This window comes from Lacerta agilis, chromosome 2 (genome assembly GCF_009819535.1).
Source record: "Lacerta agilis isolate rLacAgi1 chromosome 2, rLacAgi1.pri, whole genome shotgun sequence".
NCBI lineage: Eukaryota > Metazoa > Chordata > Lepidosauria > Squamata > Lacertidae > Lacerta > Lacerta agilis.
The window spans coordinates 60,176,131-60,199,734 of record NC_046313.1 but is presented as its reverse complement, the minus strand read 5'-3'; the positions used below and the strand labels follow the sequence as shown (position 1 = coordinate 60,199,734).

The following is a 23,604-nucleotide window of genomic DNA, read 5'->3' as shown; positions in this document are numbered from 1 at the left end:
TGAAAAAGTGTCTGGACAAACAAGTCTGTCTTGTTTAAGGCAGGATAGTGCCAAACATCTGACAGGTACCTGATCATTGATTTTTAATTTAAAACAGGAAGGAACAGCACCTGATAGAGATCTCCCGGGATAACCAGGGTAAATATAGGCACCTATAATTAACCCAAAATGTATGTAAATATTCTCTCTTTTCATCCCTGAATGCAAATTTTTCCAAAAAAAGCATTCACCTGTCTTTTTGCAAAAATGTTTTCAGTATTATGATTAGCCTTAAGCACTTTCCTCTGTGATATCCGTAATATCACTAACAAAATGCTGTGTAACTGAAGAGACCAGCCATAAAGCATGTCGTGCGTTAAGGAGGGAAAGGGGGCAGCTAGGTTCTGACACAGGAGAGACAGAAATGTGACCAGGGTATGGGAGGAGTGAAATGAGAGGGAGATGGGTGAGGCAGTGAGGTGGTTGGTGCAGTGCAGGGGGAAAGCCAATGCTTCTGCCACTGCACCCACACCACACTGACCTCCCTGCTGTCTTCCTCACAGTAACTGGCAGGAAGTCAGCTAAGCAGCACAGCCCCACCACATCCTGCTGGTCACCACTGCATGTAGCTTAGGCTCTGTATTCCCCCCCCCCCCGTACCTTGTTTTCCCTTTAGCAATTCCACCTCCTCACTGTTCTCATTTTCCTTCCTTTAGGGCCTGCAATGGAAATTGGAACAAGGAGGCTCGCCGTGACTGTTGCGCTGTGCCTGACGTCTTTTCTGTCTTGTGAAGGGAATTCAGAAAAAGGCAATGCTTCCCTGTTGCACTTCACTTATCCCCTTTACAACACGACAGTCTATGAAAATTCCCCTCCCAAAACCTACGTGGAGAGCTATGTCAAAATGGGCATTTACATCACGGACCCAGCATGGGACATCAGATACAAGATTGCCTCTGGGGACACGAGTGGCCTGTTTAAAACCGAGGAGCATATTGTGGGAGATTTCTGCTTTTTGAGGATCAGGACTAAAAGTGGTAATACCGAGCGGCCAAACAGGGAGTTCAAAGACAAGTACGTGTTAATAATCCAAGCCTTGGAGAAAACATTTGCCTATGAGGCTTGGGCCAAAGTACTGATCCACATCCTTGACAGAAATGACCTGAAGCCTCTGTTCTCACCACCCTCTTACAAAGTCACCATCCAAGAAGATACACCCCTGAAAACCTCCATTGGTGCAGTCAGTGCCACAGATGCTGATGTTGGTCAGAATGCAGAGTTCTATTATGCATTTAGTACAAGGTCACCACTATTTTCCATTCACCCCACTAGTGGGGTAATTATGACTGCTGTGAAACTGAACTCCACCCACAGGGGGATGCACCAGTTAAAGGTTCTGGCTGTGGACAGAATGAAGAAGATCTCTGAAGGAAGTGGCTTTGGAAATGTGGCCAGTCTTACAATCCAGGTGGAGCCATCTATCAAGAAACCCCCCATTATAACATCAGTGAAGGTGAGGCCATCCGATTCTCCAGAGGATCTCCTTTATGCTACGTTGAGTGTGGAAGTAGATGGATCAGGAGCTGGGGTAGATTCAGTTGACATTGTGTCTGGAGATCCAAGGAGGCACTTCAAATCCATTAGATCCTATGTGGGAAGTAATGAGTTCATGATAGTGTCAGCCAGAGAGATCAATTGGAACGATAACCCACATGGTTTTAATCTCAGCCTACGGGCTAAAGACAAAAACAAGCCACCTCTTCTTTCTCAGATTGTAGTTATTCAAATACCACCTTCCAAATATGCCTCTGCGAGATTTGAAAAAGATCTGTATCATGTCCAGCTCAGTGAATTTGCACCTCCTGGCAGTCATGTTGCAATGGTTCAGATTAGTCCAGTTCTCCCAAATCTAAAATACATTCTGAAACCCAGTTCTGGTAGCACAAGCTTTAAAATCAACCCTCAGACAGGCCTGATAACTACAGACAAACTAATAGATTTCCAGCAACAGTCCCACTTTGAACTCAAAGTTACAACAAGTTACAGTGAGGTCTTTGCCACTGTCTTGGTTGGTATTATTGATTGCAACAACCATGCTCCAAGCTTCAACCAACCATCGTACCATGGCAGCTTTGATGAAAATCTGCCTCTGGGCACCAGCATCCTGTCAGTGAAGGCTACAGATAGTGACTCTGGGGAGAACGGTTTCGTCACATATACCATAGCCAATCAGAGAGCTGTTCCATTTGCCATTGACCCATTTTCAGGTATCATCTCCATCTCCAAGTTAATGGATTATGAGCTAATGCAGAGGTTGTACCATTTGCGTGTCTGGGCATCAGATTCGGGGTCTCCTTTTCGCCTTCAGACCGAGGTTTTCGTTTCCCTCAGAATGAATAACATGAATGATAATGCACCAGCATTTGAGAAGATTAACTGCAATGCAAGTATTCCATGGGACTTACCTGTTGGCCACTCTGTGATCACAGTGTCAGCCATTGATAATGACGAGCTTCAGCCCATCAAATATGAAATCATGTCTGGCAATGAGAGGCAGCTTTTTGAATTGGATCCTGTGTCTGGGGTGATTTCTCTTAGAGCTCCTCTAAGAGATCTCCATGATAAACTAGCGACGTCCTACTCTTTAAAAATCACAGCCACAGATGGAGAAAACTCTGCTTTCCCAACCTATGTAAATATCACTGTGGTCTACCAGGACATCCAAGCAGACTTTCAGTGTGAGGATACTGGGGTCCTGAAGGAACTAACTAAGACCATGATCCACTCTATTGAATCCCAGTCTCCAGAGCAAAAACCAGATGAAGATTCCTCCTTGAATGTGCATCTTATAAACCATCATGCGCCACAGTTCGATGATGCCTTCCCAAGATCTATTGATATAATGGAGACAATCCCAGTCAACTCAACCATTGCACAGCTGAGAGCTGTAGACAGTGATACCGGCTTTAATGGAAAGATGGTCTATGTCATATCTTCTGGGAATGAGGATGGTCGCTTTTACATTGACACAGAAACGGGTCTCCTCCTGGTCTCCTCTCCTTTGGACCATGAGAGAACCAGTTTCTACGTACTTAACATTACAGTGTACGACCTAGGCATTCCTCAGAAGTCATCCTGGAAGTTGCTAGCAGTAAACGTTCTGGATACAAATGATAACGCTCCTAAATTTTCACAACATACATATTTGGTTACTATACCAGAGGATGTAGAAATGGGCACAACCATCACCGTGGTGAAAGCCAATGATGCAGATACAAATGACAATGGGAGAGTGAAATATTCCTTTCTGGCACCTTCTGATAAATTTGACATCAATAGCATCACTGGTGAAGTAGCAGTGACTGTTCCCCTTGACAGAGAATTGTGTCCTCATTACATATTAAAAGTTGAAGCCAGAGACCAGCCAGTAACAGGCCAGCAGCTCTTTGCAGTGGCTGACCTGGTTATTTCTTTGGAAGATGTAAATGACAATTCTCCACACTGCATCCCAACCTTGAATAAGGTGAAGGTTCCTGAGGACCTGCCCCTTGGGACAACATTGCTGTTCCTAGAAGCATTTGATCCAGATATTGCATCTGGGGGAGAGCTGAAATATAGCCTGTTCAGAGATGATGAGGATACGTTTCAACTGAATGAGTTTACAGGGGCCCTGATCTTGGAAAAAGAGCTGGACTACGAGAAGAGAGACTCTTACAATCTAACTGTGAGAATCAGCGATGCTGGGACGCCCCTGTCTCTTTCTTCCCTCTGCCATATTGAGATTGATGTTCTGGACGTCAATGAAAACTTGCGCCCACCTCGCTTTGCCTCTTTCGTGTATGAAGGGTCGGTGAAGGAAAACAGACCAGAGGGGACATCGGTGATGACAGTGATAGCGCAAGACGGCGATAAAGGGAAAGATGGAGAAATCCAGTATTTCATCAGAGAGGGAACAGGCATGGCTGTCTTTGATATTGAAAAGGACACAGGTAATAATAATAGACAAGATAGAAAGAATGGCTTAAATGGCATGGGTTGTTTGGCCTGAAATTTTCATTTGCCAGCATTTTTTTAAAAAAATTGCTAGTATTATCTATGTTTATATGTATGCACTATAGCAGTAGTGGGGAACCTCCAGAACACAGCCCTAATTAAGCCCGCCAATCTTTTCCATTTCACCCACAAGGGTGTTATGGCCAAAGCAAGCCTACCTGGCAATCACCTGATATCAGGTGTGCAACAGGTAAAGGGATAATCTAAGCACCACGGTACAAAGCACTGAGATCAAAGACCCCTCCACTGTACTTTACTTGCTTTGAATTCCTTTTTTCCAGTCTTTGCACCAAAGCACTAATATTAGAGATAAGTCATTCGCATACTGTTGGAGAGTTAAACATCATCATTTGTCCCCACATCCTCTCCAGCGCTGGGGTGGGTGACAATGCTGCCTGTTACTCTAAAGGAGCTGGTAGCTGTGGTGCATAGTGCAAAGGTGGGAAGTTAAAATCAAGGGGTGACTGGCTGGGCTGGGCTGGGTGAGGTGGAGGGTGCACCTGGTCAGCTGTGTTGCTGTGCTTTACTGGGTAAAACCGTAAAATGGGGAGGTTGGGGCAATGTGGGTGCACTGATTTGGCTCCACCACTGTCCTCAACATTGCACCAGCCTCCTCCCTGCTCTCCCTCTCATTCCCAGTAAGCACAATGACCACAGGAGTGGCCAGCGTGCTAGGGTGGTGGCATGGAACTGGCACTTACGGCACTTATGGGGCAGGGCAGCGATGAGGGCAGGGCAGGGCAGACCTACCAGCAGGAGCAACCGATTGACTCTGCTGGTGGACCATTGCAGCCCCAACCTCACCGCCCTGGTAAGTGGCAGCAACACCTGTGCTGGGAGTGGCTCTGGGCCACTGCCCCACCATGCCAGCTGCTCCCAGTCTCCATGAAATGTTTTTTGCTAATCTAGAGGGACATAGAATGCAAATGAATTTGCTATATTGGATCAGTTAGACTGCAGTCTTTTTATACTTACCTGAGAACGAGACCCATTGGACACAGTGGGACTTGGGAGTAACCATACGCTACTGGTTGCATCAGAAGCTGGAACCATTCAAATTTAGTTTGTTTTCATTTGACACACAGTTTTTTAAATGATCTTTTTTTATATGTCCGGGTTGATAGCTACTTTGCTGGGCCCACTACTGTTAGAACAAATGCAATGAGTGCAACGTACATCACTAACACCTAAGATACATATTTATATGACTTCCAGTCAATGAATGGTATCTAACTAACTTGTTCCATCATTGTAATGATTTCTGCTTCTGCAACATAACTTTCACCTCCTCCCCTCATTCCACATGCCCCCTAACTCTGTTCTGGAGGGTCCCCCAACCCTCAGGAGCAGATTTGGAGAGGGTGCAGGGCAGCTCCGGGGAGAGGAGGAGAGGAAAGTTTTGTTGCACAAAAATCCTTTCACTGACCGAACAAGTTAATTAGATACCACCCACTGAAAATAAATCAGTATTAATTAATGCATGGACAGGCTTCCTCAACCTCGGCCCTCCAGATGTTTTTGGCCTACAACTCCCATGACCCCTAGCTAGTCAGGGATGATGGAAATTGTAGTCTCAAAACATCTGGAGGGCCAAGGTTGAGGAAGCCTGGGCTACTTTGTCTCTAAAGGGCTTCGGAGTAAGAAAAACACTTACTTTAATTTTTGAAAGAGATTCTTATACACACACATATATTTTTTCTAATTGTGGAATCCATATATCCCCCCCTTTTTATTTCTCTTAGGTACAATCTTTACCACAGGTCTGCTAGACAGAGAATCCAACAGTCATTATTGGTTGACGGTGCTAGCTGTCGATATAGGATCAGTCCCTCTGTCTTCTGTGGTTGACATTTACATTGAAGTCACTGACGTAAATGACAATCCGCCTCAGATGTCGAGACCGATCTTTTATGCCTCTGTCATGGAAAATTCCCCGGCCAACACCTCCATCCTTCAGGTTGAAGCTACTGACCCAGATTCTGGTTCCCAAGGGAAGCTGACCTTCCACATCATAAATGAAAACCATAATAGTTTTTTCGCCATTAATCCTGTCACAGGTAAGGAATAAACACGTGCAGATTCTATGTTTGTTTTTTAATTTTTCCTAATGTGCATGAGGCTTATTTTGTAAGGAGTAAAGTCTGGTATTGCCCAACATTTACAAAGACTCGATCTCAGTATGGCATCTTTGCTTGTTAGAAAATAATTAAGACACTCCTCCACCACAAACAAACAAAATGTTCAGATTGTCTAGAGGGAACAAATGTTTCTTGCTTGGCTTCCTCGCTTGGAGCAGGTGGAAGATAGATGAATGAGAAAACATAAAAATATTGATCATTGCTTTTTCAGCGCAATGAGTATAAAACATGAATAGGCTATTATTGTCTGAATATAGTTCTTAGGATATTGAGAAAACCTGTGGCTTTCCAGATGTTGCTGATGTTGTTGTAATTTATGACCTGCCCTTTCCCCCTAAGGTCCTAGGATGGGTTACAACAACTGAAACTCAGTGTTAATCAACAGATTAAAACAGCTTACAATCACAAAAATTAAAATAAATAAATTAAAGTGAGCCCCAGGATGTTCAGTTACTTTCTTGAATTAAAAACAACAACAACCCAAAACCATTGTTGTTATTGTGTGAAAAGGGAGTCAGTTTGTGCATCAAGAGCAGTCACACTGACAAGAAATAGCCTTTTAGAAGCTTAGGCTTCACAGCTTTCGTATTCAATGCAAACCGCTATCAACACTAGCTCAATTCCCCTTGCTTTACCATTTCTATAAATCTGAGCTGTGTCTATCACTTCCCTTGTTTGGTCGGTGTTAGCAGAGGAGGTATCAACTCAGCCTTTCGCCTCCATTATGTCTGTGTCATCTCTAGCTTAGGGAACAGATCCATCCAGATTGTTCAAATCCTACCAGTGTTTAATGTAAACTGCCTCTGAAAAGTATTCTGGGTCTGGTGTTGGGCCAGTCTTTAAACAAAGCACTCCTGCTGCAAGTGACGCAATGCTAGAGACACTGGCTTCATTCACTGCACGATGTGGAGGCAGTGAGTTCCCATTTGGGCTGCTGTATGTGTATATTAGGGATATGGGTGAAGTGTATTGGAATAGTTCCCTAGTTTTGAGTTTGTGGCTGACAGTAGGAGAGAATTGTTGATGCACCATGTTGTCTTCAGGCAGCAAAACTGGCTTTGTCGTTTGTGATCTACAGCATTTAAATAGGAGCATGCAGACTCTGGCACAACCTCTGCCAGGACTAGTGCCAGTAGCTGGCATGCCTGGTATCTTTTCAGTTTCATTTCATTGACTGCTTCTAATCTGCTTTGTCTTTTGATTTCTTTTCATCTATTGCTTATAACCTGCTTCTCCTTCCCAAGGGAAATAAAAGTACAGTGGTACCTCTGGTTACGTACTTAATTCGTTCCGGAGGTCCGTTCTTAACCTGAAACTGTTCTTAACCTGAAGCACCACTTTAGCTAATGGGGCCTCCCGCTGCCGCTGTGCCGCCAGAGCACGATTTCTGTTCTTATCCTGAAGCAAAGTTATTAACCTGAAGCGTTATTTCTGGGTTAGCAGAATCTGTAACCTGAAGCATATGTAACCTGAAGCGTATGTAACCCGAGGTACCGCTGTAGACTACAACATATCAGAATGATCAATCAACATAGCTAAGAATAATGTATAAAAAACAAAACAAGTAAAGATCAAAATCATATCCAAACCAGAGCAAGGATACAAAAAAATCTGTTAAATCCATAAGAACTAATTAATTCAAGAACCGTTTCCATTAACTGTAAAATGAGCAGTCCTGAGAAGCACAGCATATAACAGAATAAAAGTCAATATTTTTTACTTAGCCAGAAGGTTTCGTGTGAAGTGATGGCACACCCCAGAACCTCCTACACAAAGAGGGTCCTGTGCATCAGATCAAATGCCCATCAGTTTCCGTCAGTTGCCAACCAGATGCCTATGGGCAGCCCACAAGTTGAACATGAGCGCAACCGCACTCTCTTGCCAGTAGTTAGAGGCACACTGCCTCTGCTTCTGGAAATAATAGAGTCATCGTGACTAGTAGCCATTTGTTTACTCACTCCCCATGAACCGGCCAATCCCCTTTTAAAGCTTCCCATAATGGCAACCATCGCAGCATCTTGTGGTAACAAATTCCGTAGTTTAACTTTGTGCTGTTTGAAAAAGCACTTCCTTTTCACTGTCCCGGATCTCTCAACATTCAGCTTCATTAGAAGACTCTGGGTTATGGGGGAGGCAGGAAAATGTATCCCCATCTATTTTTTTTCTGCACCATGCATGACTTTACACATTGTGCTTTATACATCTCTATTGCATATTACTTTATACATCTCTATTGCATATTACTTTTTCCCTAAGCTATAATTCCCCAAACACTGTAAATTTTTCTGATACGGGAGTTGCTCCAGCCCCCTGATCACTTTGGCTGCCCTTTTCTACACTTTTCCAGCTCTGCAATACTCTTTTGAGATGAGTTGACCAGAACTCAACATGCTATTCCTTCAGATCTCAAGGAAATAAACAACTATCTGACTTTCAGAAGACATCTGAAGGCAGCCCTGTTTAGGGAAGTTTAAAATATTTGATCATCATCATCATCATCATCATTCCAAGTGTGAACACACCATAGATTTGTATGAATGCATTGTTTCCTTTAATTTTTGAGCTCTGACAAGACATTGGCTTCCACCCAGTCATATGAAATGTAAAAGTTTCAGTATTATGTTTTTGTTTTCTCTTTAGTTCTGTTCTAGATAGTTAAGGTGCCAGAAGAGAGGAATGATGACCCTAGTTACATATGTAAGGGATTTGTTAAAGTGAGGAAGGCATAAGTGAATCAGATGCATGTGCAAAAGGCAATGTCAGCTAAGGAAGTTGGATAGATTTTTATTGGGAGATGAGCCAGAATTGGCTGAAATCCTGCGCAGGGAATGCGCCACATGGCAGCAGTTTGCAGCTCCTTTGTGACACTTCAAACTACCTGCCGCTGGCAGTGGATTTATGGTATATCCCTACCTGAGCTGATGGCCCAGCTGAGCTTTTGCCAAGTGCTTTCTCACTGGGGAGCTTTTACAGTCCAAAGAAGCCATTTGCACATGTGCTCAGGGACCAGGCATTCAGCTGGAATTTTCTTTGAAGCTTTTATTGCTGCAGCTCAAGCAGCCAAGAAGGCCAGCTGCTTCTGAAACCCAGCAACAGGTTGGATTTTGAGCTGTACAAAGTAGCAAGAAAGCTCCATCTACCCACACGTCTTTGGATCACAGTCTATGGCAGTTTGCGGGCCTCAGACTAACGTATCCAGGAATAATACCAGGGTCCTCCTGCTTAAAGAAATTGAAAACAAAAGATTTGGTGTAAAAATGCAGTGTTAATTAAATGGGTCTGCTACATAGTTATGTTTCCTTTGGTAAACCTTATAAAATGTTTGTAACACTTCAACTCTTTACAAAGGAGCTTCTGCTGTCAAATCTGTGTGATTCTTAGATAATTAAAAAATGGCTGTTTTAGGTTCCTGGGCATGTACAGAATGCCTTTCTTTCACCATCAACTAACCCCAAGCTGTCTTCCACAATGTTGGGTTACTCAGAGAAGTCTCCAGGCTATCACATTAAGCCCCAATGCATCTCTTTGTACCAGTGAGAGATCCCCTTCACCTTATTTTCTTGAACTCTCTCTTCTGGAAGACATGCTTGACTGGAATGACAACCAGGACCAGCCAGTGCAGCATCCTCCTTTCAAAGTGACTTTTCCCCCCTTTGGGTGCTTCCTGATTCAAAGGGCAGCTCAGCTTTTGTGTATTATGTTGTCATTTGGTTGGTGAAATTGCTCAGAAATCTTCTTTGCATCAGGCATCGCTTTAACCAAGATCTATTCATCTACACATTATGGATTAGCCGTAAACTGGCTCGTCTTGTCTTTTTCTCCAACCACATATTGTTCATTTTCCCGCCGCAGGGCTAATTGTGAAGAGTAGCTTGTTATATCATTCATCTTTAAGCTACACTTCATTCCTGATTCGGTAGGTTACACCCATGGCTCTACCCTCGGTTTATTCTTTTCCTTTTTAAGAGAGGGAAAGATGGAGGGAGAGAGTGAAAGAAAATAGAGATGTGTTGCAGTACCTTTTCCAAGATATTCCATTCCCTTTCCCCCTCTCTCTGTTGTTGTTGTTGTTGTTGTTGTTGTTGTTGTTGTTGTTGTTGTTGTTGTTTTACCACCACAACCTCTGTCAACATTCCACAGCTACTGAGCATGCTCAGCTTCTGTCTACACTAACCCATTTGAGGCACAAAAATGTAGTTTTTCTCAATCTGCTTTCAATCTGGATTAATTCTAGATGCTGCTGTCCACAAGAGTGAGTGTGGTTCCTTGATCCCATCCCCACGATTAGGTTAGCTACACCTTTCCTTCTCTGCACATCCCCCAGGTGTACAAAGAAGGGATTGGTGACTGTGATATGCATACCCACAACATCACTGGGCAGGTGTTGGTACAACCCTTCATTGCTGGGACAGCTTGCATCAGTATTCAGATGGACACACTACAAGATGATACAGAATCAAATCTGCAATGGGCTTTTATTTTTGGAATGAAACCCTTTACTCAAGAACCACTTTTTAGGGGAATACAAAGTAGATCTATATGGTAGGTGGACTTTGTAGAAAAAACCAAGTGTGCAGTCTCCATTGATTCTGCAATAAAATGTGTGGATACAGCTGCCACCCACATTGAGCTGTTTGGGCTCCCTCTGTCTTAGAGGGTTTCTTTCTATTATTATTTTAATTAATTGAAGAATTAATTATCTTCTACAAATCTCAGGGATCTCTAAAGCCTGTTGTCAACAGACGCATCCAAGATAATGCCAGTGTAGCTACATAAGGCTCCACACTTGGAGATGAAGTTTGCTCATAATGCAAAAGAGAAAGAGAGAGAGAGAATAAAGGGCATTAAAAGTGGGCCCTGCATTGCTGATTGAGGACTCCTGTTATACGATACTAGCAAACGGCAGTTAATGCTTGGATGAGAAGATCTCTAAAGAAACGAATGCATTAAGCGAGAAGAATAATGGATGATACTGGGTCGAAGGCTTTTGTAGTAACTGGAGAACTTGGATTTCTAACCTTTCCTCCTGCAGCAAGCCTCTGCATGCTCAGGCTGTTCCAAAACGTAATCTGCTGCCTTTTATTATCAAGTCTTACATTTGACTCTTGGAATTAGGAATGATAGAAAATGAACCCAAGAGGTACATGTAGAAAAGCCCACTCCTGGCTCAGATTATCTCCCTTTCTGCTTCCGTGTATGGACAAGTATAATTATTATTATTATTATTATTATTATTATTATTATTTGTACCCCGCCCATCCGGCTGGGTTTCCCCAGCCACTCTGGCTGGCTTCCAACAGAGATTAAAATACATGAAAATATCACACATTAAAAACTTCCCTGAACAGGGCTGCCTTCAGATGTCTTCTGAATGTAAGGTAGTTGTTTATCTCTTTGACATGAGATGGGAGGGCATTCCACAGGGAGGGCGCCACTACCGGGAAGGCCCTCTGCCTGGTTCCCTGTAGCTTTGCTTCTCGCAGTGAGGGACCCGCCAGAAGGCCCTCGGCGCTGGACCTCAGTGTCAAAGTTCTGAAATGCCCAAGGGGCGGTGGGGGGGCAGGGGGGGCGGACTGCTTCCACACAGTTAAGTTCTTTTAGTACCAGTCTGCACTGTTTACAGTCAACCTACATGCAGGCTTTGGACGCGAGTGGCACTGTGGGTTAAACCACAAAGCCTAGGGCTTGCCGATCAGAAGGTCAGCGGTTCGAATCCCTGTGACGGGGTGAGCTCCCGTTGCTTGGTCCCATTGCTTGGTCCCAGCTCCTGCCAACCTAGCAGTTCGAAAGCACGTCAAAGTGCAAGTAGATAAATAGGTACCGCTCCGGCGGGAAGGTCAACGGCGTTTCCGTGCGCTGCTCTGGTTCGACAGAAGCGGCTTAGTCATGCTGGCCACATGACCCGGAAGCTGTACGCTGGCTCCCTCGGCCAATAAAGCGAGATGAGCCCTGCAACCCCGGAGTCGTCTGCAACTGGACCTTATGGTCAGGGGTCCCTTTACCTTTACCTTTTTACATGGAGGCTTGACAGCTTCAAATTTAAATTGGTTATGGTTAAGAGAGAAGTAACATCCCAGTTACACACATATTCAGCAAGTGAAAAGCTGGTTTAAGATTGCCACCACCCCACAATCCCCAGTATGTAATACAAAGTGTAGCAGAAGACATGATGCAATTTGCAGCAGTTAGCCACTAACTTCATATATATTGCAGTGCATTTATATTATCAGTGTTTCTATGGACACCTGCTTCTTGCAAACCGAAAGCAATAAGATACTAGCCCCTGATATCTGCATTGGTCTAGGCTTCTCTGAAGATGTTGAAAGATGTCGACCATAGCTTATGAAATTGCATAGGTTCAACGTGTCAGGTGACGAGCAACTTGAGTCATGAGCAATGCTCTTTTTGAAACCATGTTGGTCATCTTCAAACACACAACGTGGATCTTGAAAAATCTGGACCTTAAACCAAATGCTGCAATTTGTAGGAATTTACAGGATCTGGATGGGTGGGGAGAATTATGTTCTCACACTCTGAGTCCCTAGGAGTTCAAAGGATAAGGAATGCAAAGTCAAATTCTTTATTGCATTAGCTTTTAGCCATAGCATAAACCCAACACAAACCCATAAAAGCAAACAGTACCGAATACGAACAACAGAGTACATAAGTCGCACTGAGCTGCAGACATAGCATGGCATAATAAAACTTAAATTACAGTAAAACAGATAGGAATGCAAATTGTTGCTAAAGCAGCAAATTTTAGGCAAACCAATTAAACCTCATTTAGTTGGGACCCCCCCCTCCCACAACGCACACAGACATGCCCAGTCACTTGGTTTGCATTCTTTTAAATCCTTAAGTTCTAATAAGGTTGGACCAGGACTTTGTCCTCAGCTCCACCTTTGCCAAGCGAAATTGGGGGGTTTTATGCTTGGCCAACTGTGCAGTGTTAATATTTCTGCTTCTGTTCTGACATGACTGGATGTTCTTTCTCTTTGCTTGATGGAAAGCAGAAGCCAGGCATTCCATAACTGCAGGCAGAAACGATACATTCCCAGTTCTCTACATGTGAGCTCAGCCATATAGGTAGCAAACTCCAAACTTGGAGTAAAGAAACCCAGAGGCTTTGCCCCCATGGTTTAGAAATGATGTAGGTAGCTCTCTCTCTCCAACACCATGGCAAGATCTGCTAGCATATGCAGGTCAGTTGCTTTGCCATGAAGTGCAGTCACTCATTCCCCATCTAATTATTATTATTATTATTATTATTATTATTATTATTTATACCCCGCCCTCCCTGGCCAAATATAAAATACATTAAAAACATTTTTTTAAACCCAGTTGATTAAAATAGAGGTTAGAATACAGTTGAAAATACAGCTTAAAATGCAGCCTTATTTTAAACATTATTTTAAAGAATACCCACCACCTTTACAAAATGGCGGCACCTGTAATTCCATAGAGGAAGCAATGACAACCAAGAGTTCGTACCACAGTCATCTCTCAGGTACCTTACGTCAGCGACCTTAATTCGGCCAGAGAAAGGATGGACTCCATAATTTGCTCATCCTGGTTTAAGCAAGTCCTGCTCTCCTGATTTATCCCTTTCCGTCTCCTGGATCAAATTTAAGATTTACTGTCAGCTAATTCCAGGATTTGGGGAGTGGGCAGGGAAAGCTTAGCAAGGAAGGATTCTAAGTTTCTTATAAATCAGCAAACACTACTGGACTCTTTTTCTGTGACTGGAAAGCACTGCTTTTGAGAGGCCTTTGAATTATATACAGCACATCAGACCTGAATCCAATTCTGCAGTGAGCGTGGAGGACACTTCGGAGCTACATTCAGGCGTCAGTCCATTTGTAATCCAAATTGATTGATCAACATAAACACTTTGGTGCTGGGCTTTTCAGGAGTTTAGTAATGAAGGCACTCAGGTTACCAATTAACTAGGGCAACAGCCTAAAGGGAAGGATTGCCCCGGCGTTTCTAAGAGACCCAGCGTTCTAGTCATTTCCCTCTTGGTGAGTTTCGGCAGAGGGCACAGATGTTACATTGCTCCAATGTAGCGCTAGCAGCATCGATGGATGAGGGATTTGATGACTCTTGGCCTTTCTTTCTCTCTCCCTCCCCCCCTTTATTAATAATCTTGCAATACATTACACACACACAGAACAGAATCTCATAAAATAAATTGAAAATTCAATCATATACATAAAAAAGAGGAGGAAAAAAACCAAAAGCATATACAGTACTCATCTTTTCTTACGTATTTATAAACCTTAAGCTTCGGCTGTATTCAGCTGTGTTTATGCTGCTTTTTATGCAATTATTAACAAAGAGTATTAACCATTTTGTACCATTGATCTTATTTCTCATACAGTGGTGCCCCGCTAGACGAAAATAATTCGTTCTGCGAAAATTTTCGTCTAGCGGGTTTTTCGTCTAGCGAAGCGGCAATGACAGCCGCGCTTTCGCTAGACAAAAAAAAAAAAGACGAAAAATTTTTCGTCTTGCGAGGCAGCCCCATAGACTTTTTCATCTAGCGGGGCTGCCTTCCGCTAGATGAATGGCTTCGTCTAGCGAGTTTTTCGTCTAGCGAGGCATTCGTCTAGTGGGGCACCACTGTATATTTCTTTATCCAAGGTCAATCAAATGCTGCCATAGACGAAAAACCACTGGTATATTTTTGTACATATCTCTTGTATTTATCCCATTTTTGTACAAATTCTTGTCTTGATTTGCCCCTTAGGTTTTGGTCAATTGCACCATTTCCACATATTCTTGTAGTTTATTCTGCCAACCCACTATAGTCGGGACATTTCTCCCTTTCTAGTTCTTTGCTACTAGTGTTTGGGCCGCTGCTGTAGCATATATGAATATTTCTCTTAAGTTTTTTGGAATATCTTTAACCAGTTATGGTTAACAAGAATGCTTCTGGCTTAAAAAAAAAAAATTATTCCCCCCAAAAATTTCAAATCATCATAGACAAGGCCCCAAAACTTCTCTTATCTTTCTACACGTCCACCACATGTGGTACATGTCTCCTTTACTTTCCCACACCTCCAACAATTGTTCGCTATATTTTAATAAATCTTGGAAAGCCTTGCCAGGGTAAGATACCATCTATACTGCATCTTTAATTTATTCTCTTTGATATTGTAGCACTTCCAAATATTTTGGTCACTTTCACACTTTAGATTTGTAGGCATTCATTTAAAACATCTTAGGCGTACACCTAAAAATGTGAAGTGTAGTGAAGAAGGACAGCAAGCTTATGAAAAGCAAAAAAGGATTTATTTTTTTCTGTCTAAAGTAGCAAAAATAAGTGTTTATCTTTGGGGGAACGAAAGCTTTAGATGCTGTGCCCTGCCTGTATTTCTAACCCTTTGCTTTTTATAGGAAAATGAGTGGCAGTTAAAAAAGAAAGTGCATTCACTCTAATTAGTTTTTCGTTAATGCCAGCACCATGTCACTGCATCTTCCTTGATCTGCTGTGAACATGGATCCACGTCAACACATCTCATATTTGTGTGCAGGAGCAAAAACACCACAGCTCTATTTTGGAATTAGTGCAATTAACCATTAACCACAATTGCTCTCATATCTCATTACAGGGTGTTTAACAGACCTTGTAAGGAAATCAGTGGGGTGTGTGGCATGGACTGGAATCACAGGGCAGCCAAACAAGATCTCCCTCTAAAAGTACGATCTGCCTTGTCAGGGAGCAAAACAATTAAAAGCAGGATGAGAGAAATTGGGAAAATAAACCCCAAAGCAGAAAAAAGGCAGACGTATTACTCCTGATTTAACATGTGGTCATTGTGCATTATGGGAGCATGAGGAAGAGGACGTAGGTGCTCTGTCTTCTCCCACCTAATGATTCTCCCCTGCAAATGCTTCTCCAGGCTCTTAAAACAGAATTAATTGTGGCTAGGGTAAAAAAATGGCTGGAGACATTTGCAAAGAAGAATTTGATGGCGGGAGGAATAAGTACCTGCCAATTCTCCCTTGCAAATGCCCCAAAGGGGCTCTGTGTAGTAAGGATTAGTTGCAGATTCTCCCAGTTCTATTCTTATTATTCAAAAGTTCCAGGATGCTTTGAGTTCTCTCCAGTTGTCTTCCAGCAAAACAATAATTTCGGAATGTTGATTTTTTTTTTTTAAGTGTATCGGCCTTCACACATGGCTCCTTCACTGTACATTTTCTCTGTTTAGGGCTGTTTGTTTGTTTGTTTGTTTCAGCCTGTTCTTTGTATTACTCCAGCACAGATTAAAAATTAAAAATAAGTTAATAAAAATAAAGGTGCTACATTTCAGGAAGTAACTAATTTTCTTCCTTTTTATTTATTTTTTAATATCTCATACAGTACCAGCAATCCAGCAGAGTAAAAATTGTTAGTTCTTTGCTTGTGTGCCATCTTCTGCATTATTCTTCATCTCAGCTCATATGATACCAGTTTTAGGATTCCTGTCCCTTGTGCTGTCTCCCTGTCCTGTTTTTTTACTTTTATTTATTATTACCTTACATTTCTAATCCACCTTTCTTCCAAGGAGCTCAAGCTGTTGTATATGGTTCTCCCTCTGGTGCACGTTAGGCTGAGAGACAATCGAATCGTTAAAGGTCTCGTTGCAATTGCTTAAACTATTCCATTACAGCATTTAAAAATAAATAAATAGTCGCTCTTAATTTTGTCAAACTTCAGCTATTTAGCTTCGCAGCAGCCGCGGGAACTAGGATGAGAACGCTTTCAATCTGTGTTGTGATGTATATCAGATTAGTTTTTCCAAATGTGAGGGAGGGAAAAGCGGCAATTTCTTATTGCTCTGTTACTTTATTTTAAAGCTAACTCACAAGTAAATGAGGTCATAAAATATAGGAGGAACACTCAGCTTCTGCAGAGCACCAAAACCGCAGTGAGTCACTTTTTGTATTACCACACAAATCTGTCTCTACCTGCCCATTCTCCTCTTGATGGAGAATTTGCCTTTAGTTTTGCTATCAAAACCAGGATCCTTGTGGTGAGCTCCCCATCCCCCACTGGGGAAGCCATGAGTGTGCCATGTGAGTCAAATGCTGTAGGTTTTCTTGCCATAATTAGCAGCCTCAATTGATATGGTTCATGGGTGGGGAAGCCCATTATTTTATGGACCTTGACTCACACATTCACTTGATTTGTTTAGACTATTTATAAACCTCCCTTCGCTGAAGTTGGTTTCAGGTTAGTTTCCAGGATTAAAAACATCAAAATGCAAGAAACCGTAGAGTACAAGCAAGTTTTGGAGCCTTGGTGCCAGGTGAGGACATTCAACATACAGGGTGCCTAGCCTGAAAGGGCCTTCTCTCTAGTTGTTACCTGCTTCATTTATAACAGAGAGAATAGAAAGGCCTCAGCTGTTGGTTTTAGATGGTGGGGAGGGTTATATGGAAGAAGATGCCTGGCCAGGAGGTGGGGACATGGCTGGCATCAGGGGGTTGGCTCCCTCAAGCAGTTGTAAGGCCCACAGCTCAGTGAAGTGGCTGACTATTGCATGCTGGGACACCCATGCAGGTTCCTCACTGCCTGCCCATCCTGCCCAGCCTAGCGAAGAAGTTGGGGTGAAGAGAAGGAGGAACAGCAGTAGGTGCTCCCAACTTTTCCTTGAGTTCCTCAGTTGGGCCTAGAGCGAGAGAAGGCAGGCTACCGTAGCAGAAAGCTCACCGAGGACCAAAACACTGGTGTGGGAGGACGTTAATGGCATCACATCTAATTTGGCCTTCAGTGTGTAGACTGAATATGTGTAGGAAGAGGTGGCGTTGTTGCCATGATGCCAGCCTCCTCCTCACCTGTGTGTGCTCACACTGCACACTTAGAACATCTGTAAAGGGCTGCTGTCAACAAGCACCTCTGCACGGTGCATTCATTCTCTGCTCTGCATGAGTCATCCTGGCTCCATATGTAGGACCCAATTTTGCAGAGACCTTTGGGCTGCACTTCAGAGACCACATGCTTAAGTGCTTTGCCCGAAGCTTTCTTCATGGCCGCAAAGAGGAATGCAAACATTCCTTTATAGTTTCGTTGTTGCCCTTGGGATCTTCTGCTCATGCTTAGATGTGAGGATGAAATAAACAAACAGCAGCCCAGACATGGGCTATATGCAGAGTCCATTAAATTCGTCTTGTTGTAACACATTGTGTTCTTTGGTTTTAAGCATCGTTTGTAAGCCAAATATCCATAATCCCTCAGAGGGAGAAAGTAATGAACAAGTAATGACTGCTAACTGAAGCCCTGTTCCAAAGACTTACATCACAATCCCTGGAGCTGGATAGCACGTCCTGTTTTCCCATGGAATCGTCTTCTGCCTATAGCTGCTCAGCGCAACTTGCAACCTGCCAAACCAAAACCCAACTCACGTGTCTTGTATTGCTGTCGCTAGTTAATCCCATGCATTTTGTAGTCCCAGAAAAACAGTAATAACAAGATATAAAGCCTTGTGTAGGCTATACTATACTATACATGACCGATGGACTGCGCTCAGTTTGGTGGGTCACAGGTTGCATAGGCCAGGCCTGTATAGAAGTTACGAGGATGAACTGGAATCCATGGACCAAAGGGCTAAGAGCCATGATGGCTATGTGCTCCCTCCAGCGTAGGAGGCAGATTCCCACTGAATAGTGTCAGGATGCTGTCAGCGGCTCCTGGATGGTTCCCCAGGAAAGTATAACGACAAGGGAAAGTTTTTTACCATCCCTTTTTATTCAGTATTTACAGAGAGAGGCTATAGAACACAGCCTCTTGGATAATGGCAATGTCCCGAGTCTGGTTTTCTAGTAAAACTAGTTGCTCTAGGACATGGATGGGGAACTTGTGGTCCTCCACAGGTTGTTGAACTGCAACTCCCATAATTAGGATGCTGTTATACCCTTAGGGCAGACCAGTCCTGGAAGTCTGAGGGAAGGATAACGCCACTGATGCTAAGGAAATTATAGTAATCTCAAAGGATAATAAAGTTTAAAGCCTGTCAATCTTTGGCCGATCAGTTACCAGCAAGTAAGGACGAGGGAGAAATTGGGTTCCCTTTGCAGGCAATCCTGCTTAATTTGCACTTTCTGAAACAATATGTGAAGCAAAACACAGCCTTCCCTTGAAATGCTTGTTTCTCTGAATTCTGCAATGCCTTTTTTTGGCCAAATAAAGTATGCATTAAAAGGCATGCATTAGTGAAAATAACATCCAAAAATGCAGTACAGAAGGTGAAATTTTGTGCTGCAAAAAATGTGTTCATTAGAAATTTGTTCTAAAATGCTGAATTGTCATGGGAGTTTTTTAAAATCTGCAAACTTTTGTAGAGAGTAAGAGTTGGACGAACGGGAAACTGAGAGAATCGGATGTTGGCGGACTCACCCATCTCTACTAGCAGGCATGTTGATCTGTCTTTCTGGCACCCTTGGATCTTATCCACTAACTGTTAGCTTGCTCATGTCAGCTTCCTCTAAAATACAGCATTGGCTGGGTTTTTTCCATGTAGCGTTACTTTATTTGCGAAAGCTGAACAACAACCATGACATTTTCCAGAACTTCTTGCAGCTGAAGATAACAAGATATGCTGCTAACCATACATGCATACATCAGGAAAGATTGAAATCTACAGCCTTCAGAATGGAGTCAATGTTTTTGCAATATAAAGTGCGTCTAAGAGTGTGCATGGAGCAACACCTGCTCTAGTCTTGTTGGCATTGTTTTCAATGTAGAGACCATAAGGACTGAGGAGGTACAAGTGTAACAAGAAAGAAGTAAGCATAGTTCAAAATGCTGGCTTACGACTTGTAAAATTATTATTATTAATCCTTAATTAAGGATGTAGATGGTAGTATCACTGCTATAGGAGGCTGTTGCCCCCTCCACCGCATTTCAAACCACATGTGGCAGCAACCAGAGGATAGACCTTTTCTGTGGTAGCCCCCTGACTTCAAAGTTCTCACCAGGGAAGCTCATGGCTATGTTCTACCTTCAGAAGCCATATGCCTCCGAATACCAGCACCCTGAGCTAGATGAATGAGTGGACTGACTTAGCTGCTTAAGTTCCTGTGCCCTGCTGAGAGCTCTCTCAATCCTCCAGAAACTCAGCCAGATAGGTGGGCGAGAAATAATAAATCATCATCATCATCATCATCATCATCCTTCCACTCTGTTTTTAAAAAAAATATATTTATTGGTTTTTATAAAACAAAAACAACTACAGCACAATCAAACATAAACACAACAATACACACATACCTACAATAAAAACAAAACTAAAACAATAACCACAATACAAAACAAAAAATCTCATTAATTATAACTAATAACTATCCTTAACATTGTATATTGACTTCCTCCTGTCTCCTCTTCCTGCGTTCCTTGTCTTTAGTAATTCCTAAACATCTTATATAACCTTATTTACTATAAAATTACGTATTTGTTGATCTTAACTGTTATTTTAACTCATATTTCATCTATCTTAAACACTTAACCTAACTCTACATCTGCAGTCTAGCTTTTCTTCCAAATTATATCTAATTTTCAATCATACAATAATTTTTTTTAATACAGTTTAAATTTCTTCCATTCTTCTTCTACCGCGTCGTCCCTCTGGTCACGAAGTTTCCCGATCATCTCTGAGAGCTCCATATATTCTTCAATCGTTGGTATTACTTCTGTCTTCCAGTTTTTAGCTATCAAAATTCTAGCTGCTGTTGTGGCACACATAAATAAAGTTCTATCACATTTGGAATTTCTTGACCTAGGGTGCCCAGTAAAAAGGCTTCTGGTTTCTTTATAAATGTGTTTTTCAACACCTTCTTCATTTCATTATAAATCTTTTCCCAGAAGTCTTTTACCTTTGGGCACGTCCACCACATATGGAAAAAAGTTCCTTCTGCTTCTTTACATTTCCAGCACTTATTATTTTGACCATGATAAATTTTTGCCAGTTTAACAGGTGTCAAGTACCATCTATACATCATCTTGATTATATTTTCCCATTATCCTTCCACTCTGAATTCTGAAATGGCATCTCCAGGGGGTGGAGGGCCTCAAATATTGCATTATTCGGTGAGATGAATGGGAAAACTTGGCGGAGGTGTTAGGGAATGAAATAAATCATTTTGGTTAATAAAAGAAGTATGGAAAACTTCCATGGTTAGGAGGCAGGAAGTGTTTTTTTTAAAAAAAAAAAAATATCTATGAGCTTCTTTTGCTTGTGGCATAGATTTGCTTCAGGGCAGCATCACCTTTGTAATCGGCTCACGTTGGCATGGCAGGTGAGCGTGGCACAGTATCACATGGGCTACAGCTCTCAGATCTGATCGCACTCTTTTTCTCTCATGGCAGGTCTGATTTATACCACATCTCGGCAGCTCGATCGCGAATACAGGGCTGAGCATATCTTAGAGGTGAGTGATGACGAAGTTGTAATTACTTTTATTTACTTGAAAGTGGTGTGTGTGTTTTTTTAAAGTCCTCAAAGAACATTTCCTTGCAAGTCAGAGCACACCAAAGAGGAGGACTCATTCCATCAGTTCCAAATTGCTCAGGAAGATAATTGCTTGTTCTGCATTTTTGTGGGTTTGCCCCCAGTGCCAGCCTCACTAATACCTCCTGGCTTAGCTTCTTAACTGAAAGGCTGCAATGGGAATCTTGCCACTAAACCCTTGCAGAGTAAAGGGGGGCAAGTGGTTTCCTGCCCCTTTTGACAAAATGGACACTTAGGGGATTTCTTTACTACATGGTACTGAAATGCAGTTTCCAAGCTAAGAGGCAGTAGGTTGCAGGTTCTGAGGCATTCATAGGAGATGTTCTAGACCAGTGGTGTCCAAACTTTTTTCAAAGAGGGCCAGATTTGATGAAGTGAAGGGCCGTGAGGGTCAACCAAAGGGCTGACCAAAGTTGGCCTTTTTTAGGATTCAAGTTGTTGAGGTTTTTTAGGATTTCCCTCCAGGAAATAAGCTGCCACAGGGGCCGGATTAAACTGATAGGGTGGGCCGGATTAGGCCCCTGAAACAGACTTTGGACATGCCTGTTCTAGACTACATCAGTCTCAGACAGGGATAAGGGAGGAATTAGATTCCATTTACATATAAATGCAAATTTATCCAATCTACACTTTCCAAAACAATGAGCAAACTGAAACTCAGGCACCCTTCAAAATTCACACTCTGCTCTGGAAAAGTAATGGTACAAAAATGCACAAATTAGGGTAAAGTGTACATAAAAAATGCATGTATTAGTGAAATATATTTCTTTAGCTTTGCAAAAATAGTATTTATTCAACAAAACTATGTGAAAATGTGTATATTAAGAGAAATGCACACTGGAATGCTGAATCTTTGTTGACTTTAAGAAAAAATAATATCGCAGACTGATGTGGATGTGTGAGGAACTGATCTTAAGGTTGGGAAAATGAGAAACAGAGAAAAAACAAAATGGACATTTTCACCCATCCTTAGTCTCAGCAAGTATGGCCAAGTGTGGTCAAGGATAATAGACACTGTAATCCAAAATTCCTAGTGGGCCCTGGTTTGGAGAAGGCTAGTTTTAGTGTAAGGAGTATATTTTCAGTCTGGGTGTCTCCCGGCTATAACCTGAAGATGCTGTTCATTGAACCTGTGACCTTCTGCATGCAAGGTGTACCACTGGGTTTTAGCCCATCCTCCAAAAGAAGCATAAGAAGCTGCCTTAAAAACAAAGTCAGATCACTGGGCCATGTAATGCAGTTTTGTCCATGCTGACTGACAGTGGCTCTTCAGATGCAGATGCTGTACCACTGAGCTGTGGCCATTCCTCTAACCACCGTGCTGCACTCAAACACATTCTGAGAAAATAGCTCATACCAAAATTCATTGGTGCTGGTAGGAACAATGCATTTCAATAAATTTAGTACATATTCAACTTTTGAAGAGTCATCTCTGTCAGAAGGTGGAGTACAGAAGCTCTGTCAGAAGCAAGTACAGGCTTGGAGCCCTTTAGTAGTTTTTGTTGGGTCTGGAGTGGAGGTTGGATAGATCCCAGCACACAACATAAGATGCACCTCATCCTTTCTTTCTCTTTGCCTTTCTACCAAATAACTCCAAAGAAAGCAGGGGAAACTCAGACAGACTGTTCCCCCTCACCACCACCCTTTTCCCATCTGGCCAGTAGTGGTTAAGAGCGGCAGACTCGTAATCTGGGGAACCGGGTTCGTGTCTCCGCTCCTCCACATGCAGCTGCTGGGTGACCTTGGGCTAGTCACACTTCTCTGAAGTCTCTCAGCCCCACTCACCTCACAGAGTGTTTGTTGTGGGGGAGGAAGGGAAAGGAGAATGTTAGCCGCTTTGAGACTCCTTCGGGTAGTGAAAAGCGGGATATCAAATCCAAACTCTTCTTCTTCTTCTTCTGGCTTCTGCCTGAGAGAATCTGCTCCATTTTGCAGGCTAGCTT

General features: G+C 42.6%; 1 protein-coding gene across 1 annotated transcript in view; it reads left to right on the top strand.

The window, feature by feature from the left end:
* Positions 1-699: 699 nt before the first annotated feature.
* Positions 700-23,604, top strand: part of FAT2 (FAT atypical cadherin 2) — a 69,614-nt gene continuing 46,709 nt past the window's right edge. Inside the window, exons 1-3 of the mRNA XM_033140319.1 lie at positions 700-3,968; positions 5,775-6,089; positions 21,520-21,581. Coding sequence (XP_032996210.1) covers positions 704-3,968; positions 5,775-6,089; positions 21,520-21,581 — 3,642 coding nt within the window. The 5' untranslated portion in view covers positions 700-703. The remainder of the gene's footprint in view (positions 3,969-5,774; positions 6,090-21,519; positions 21,582-23,604) is intronic.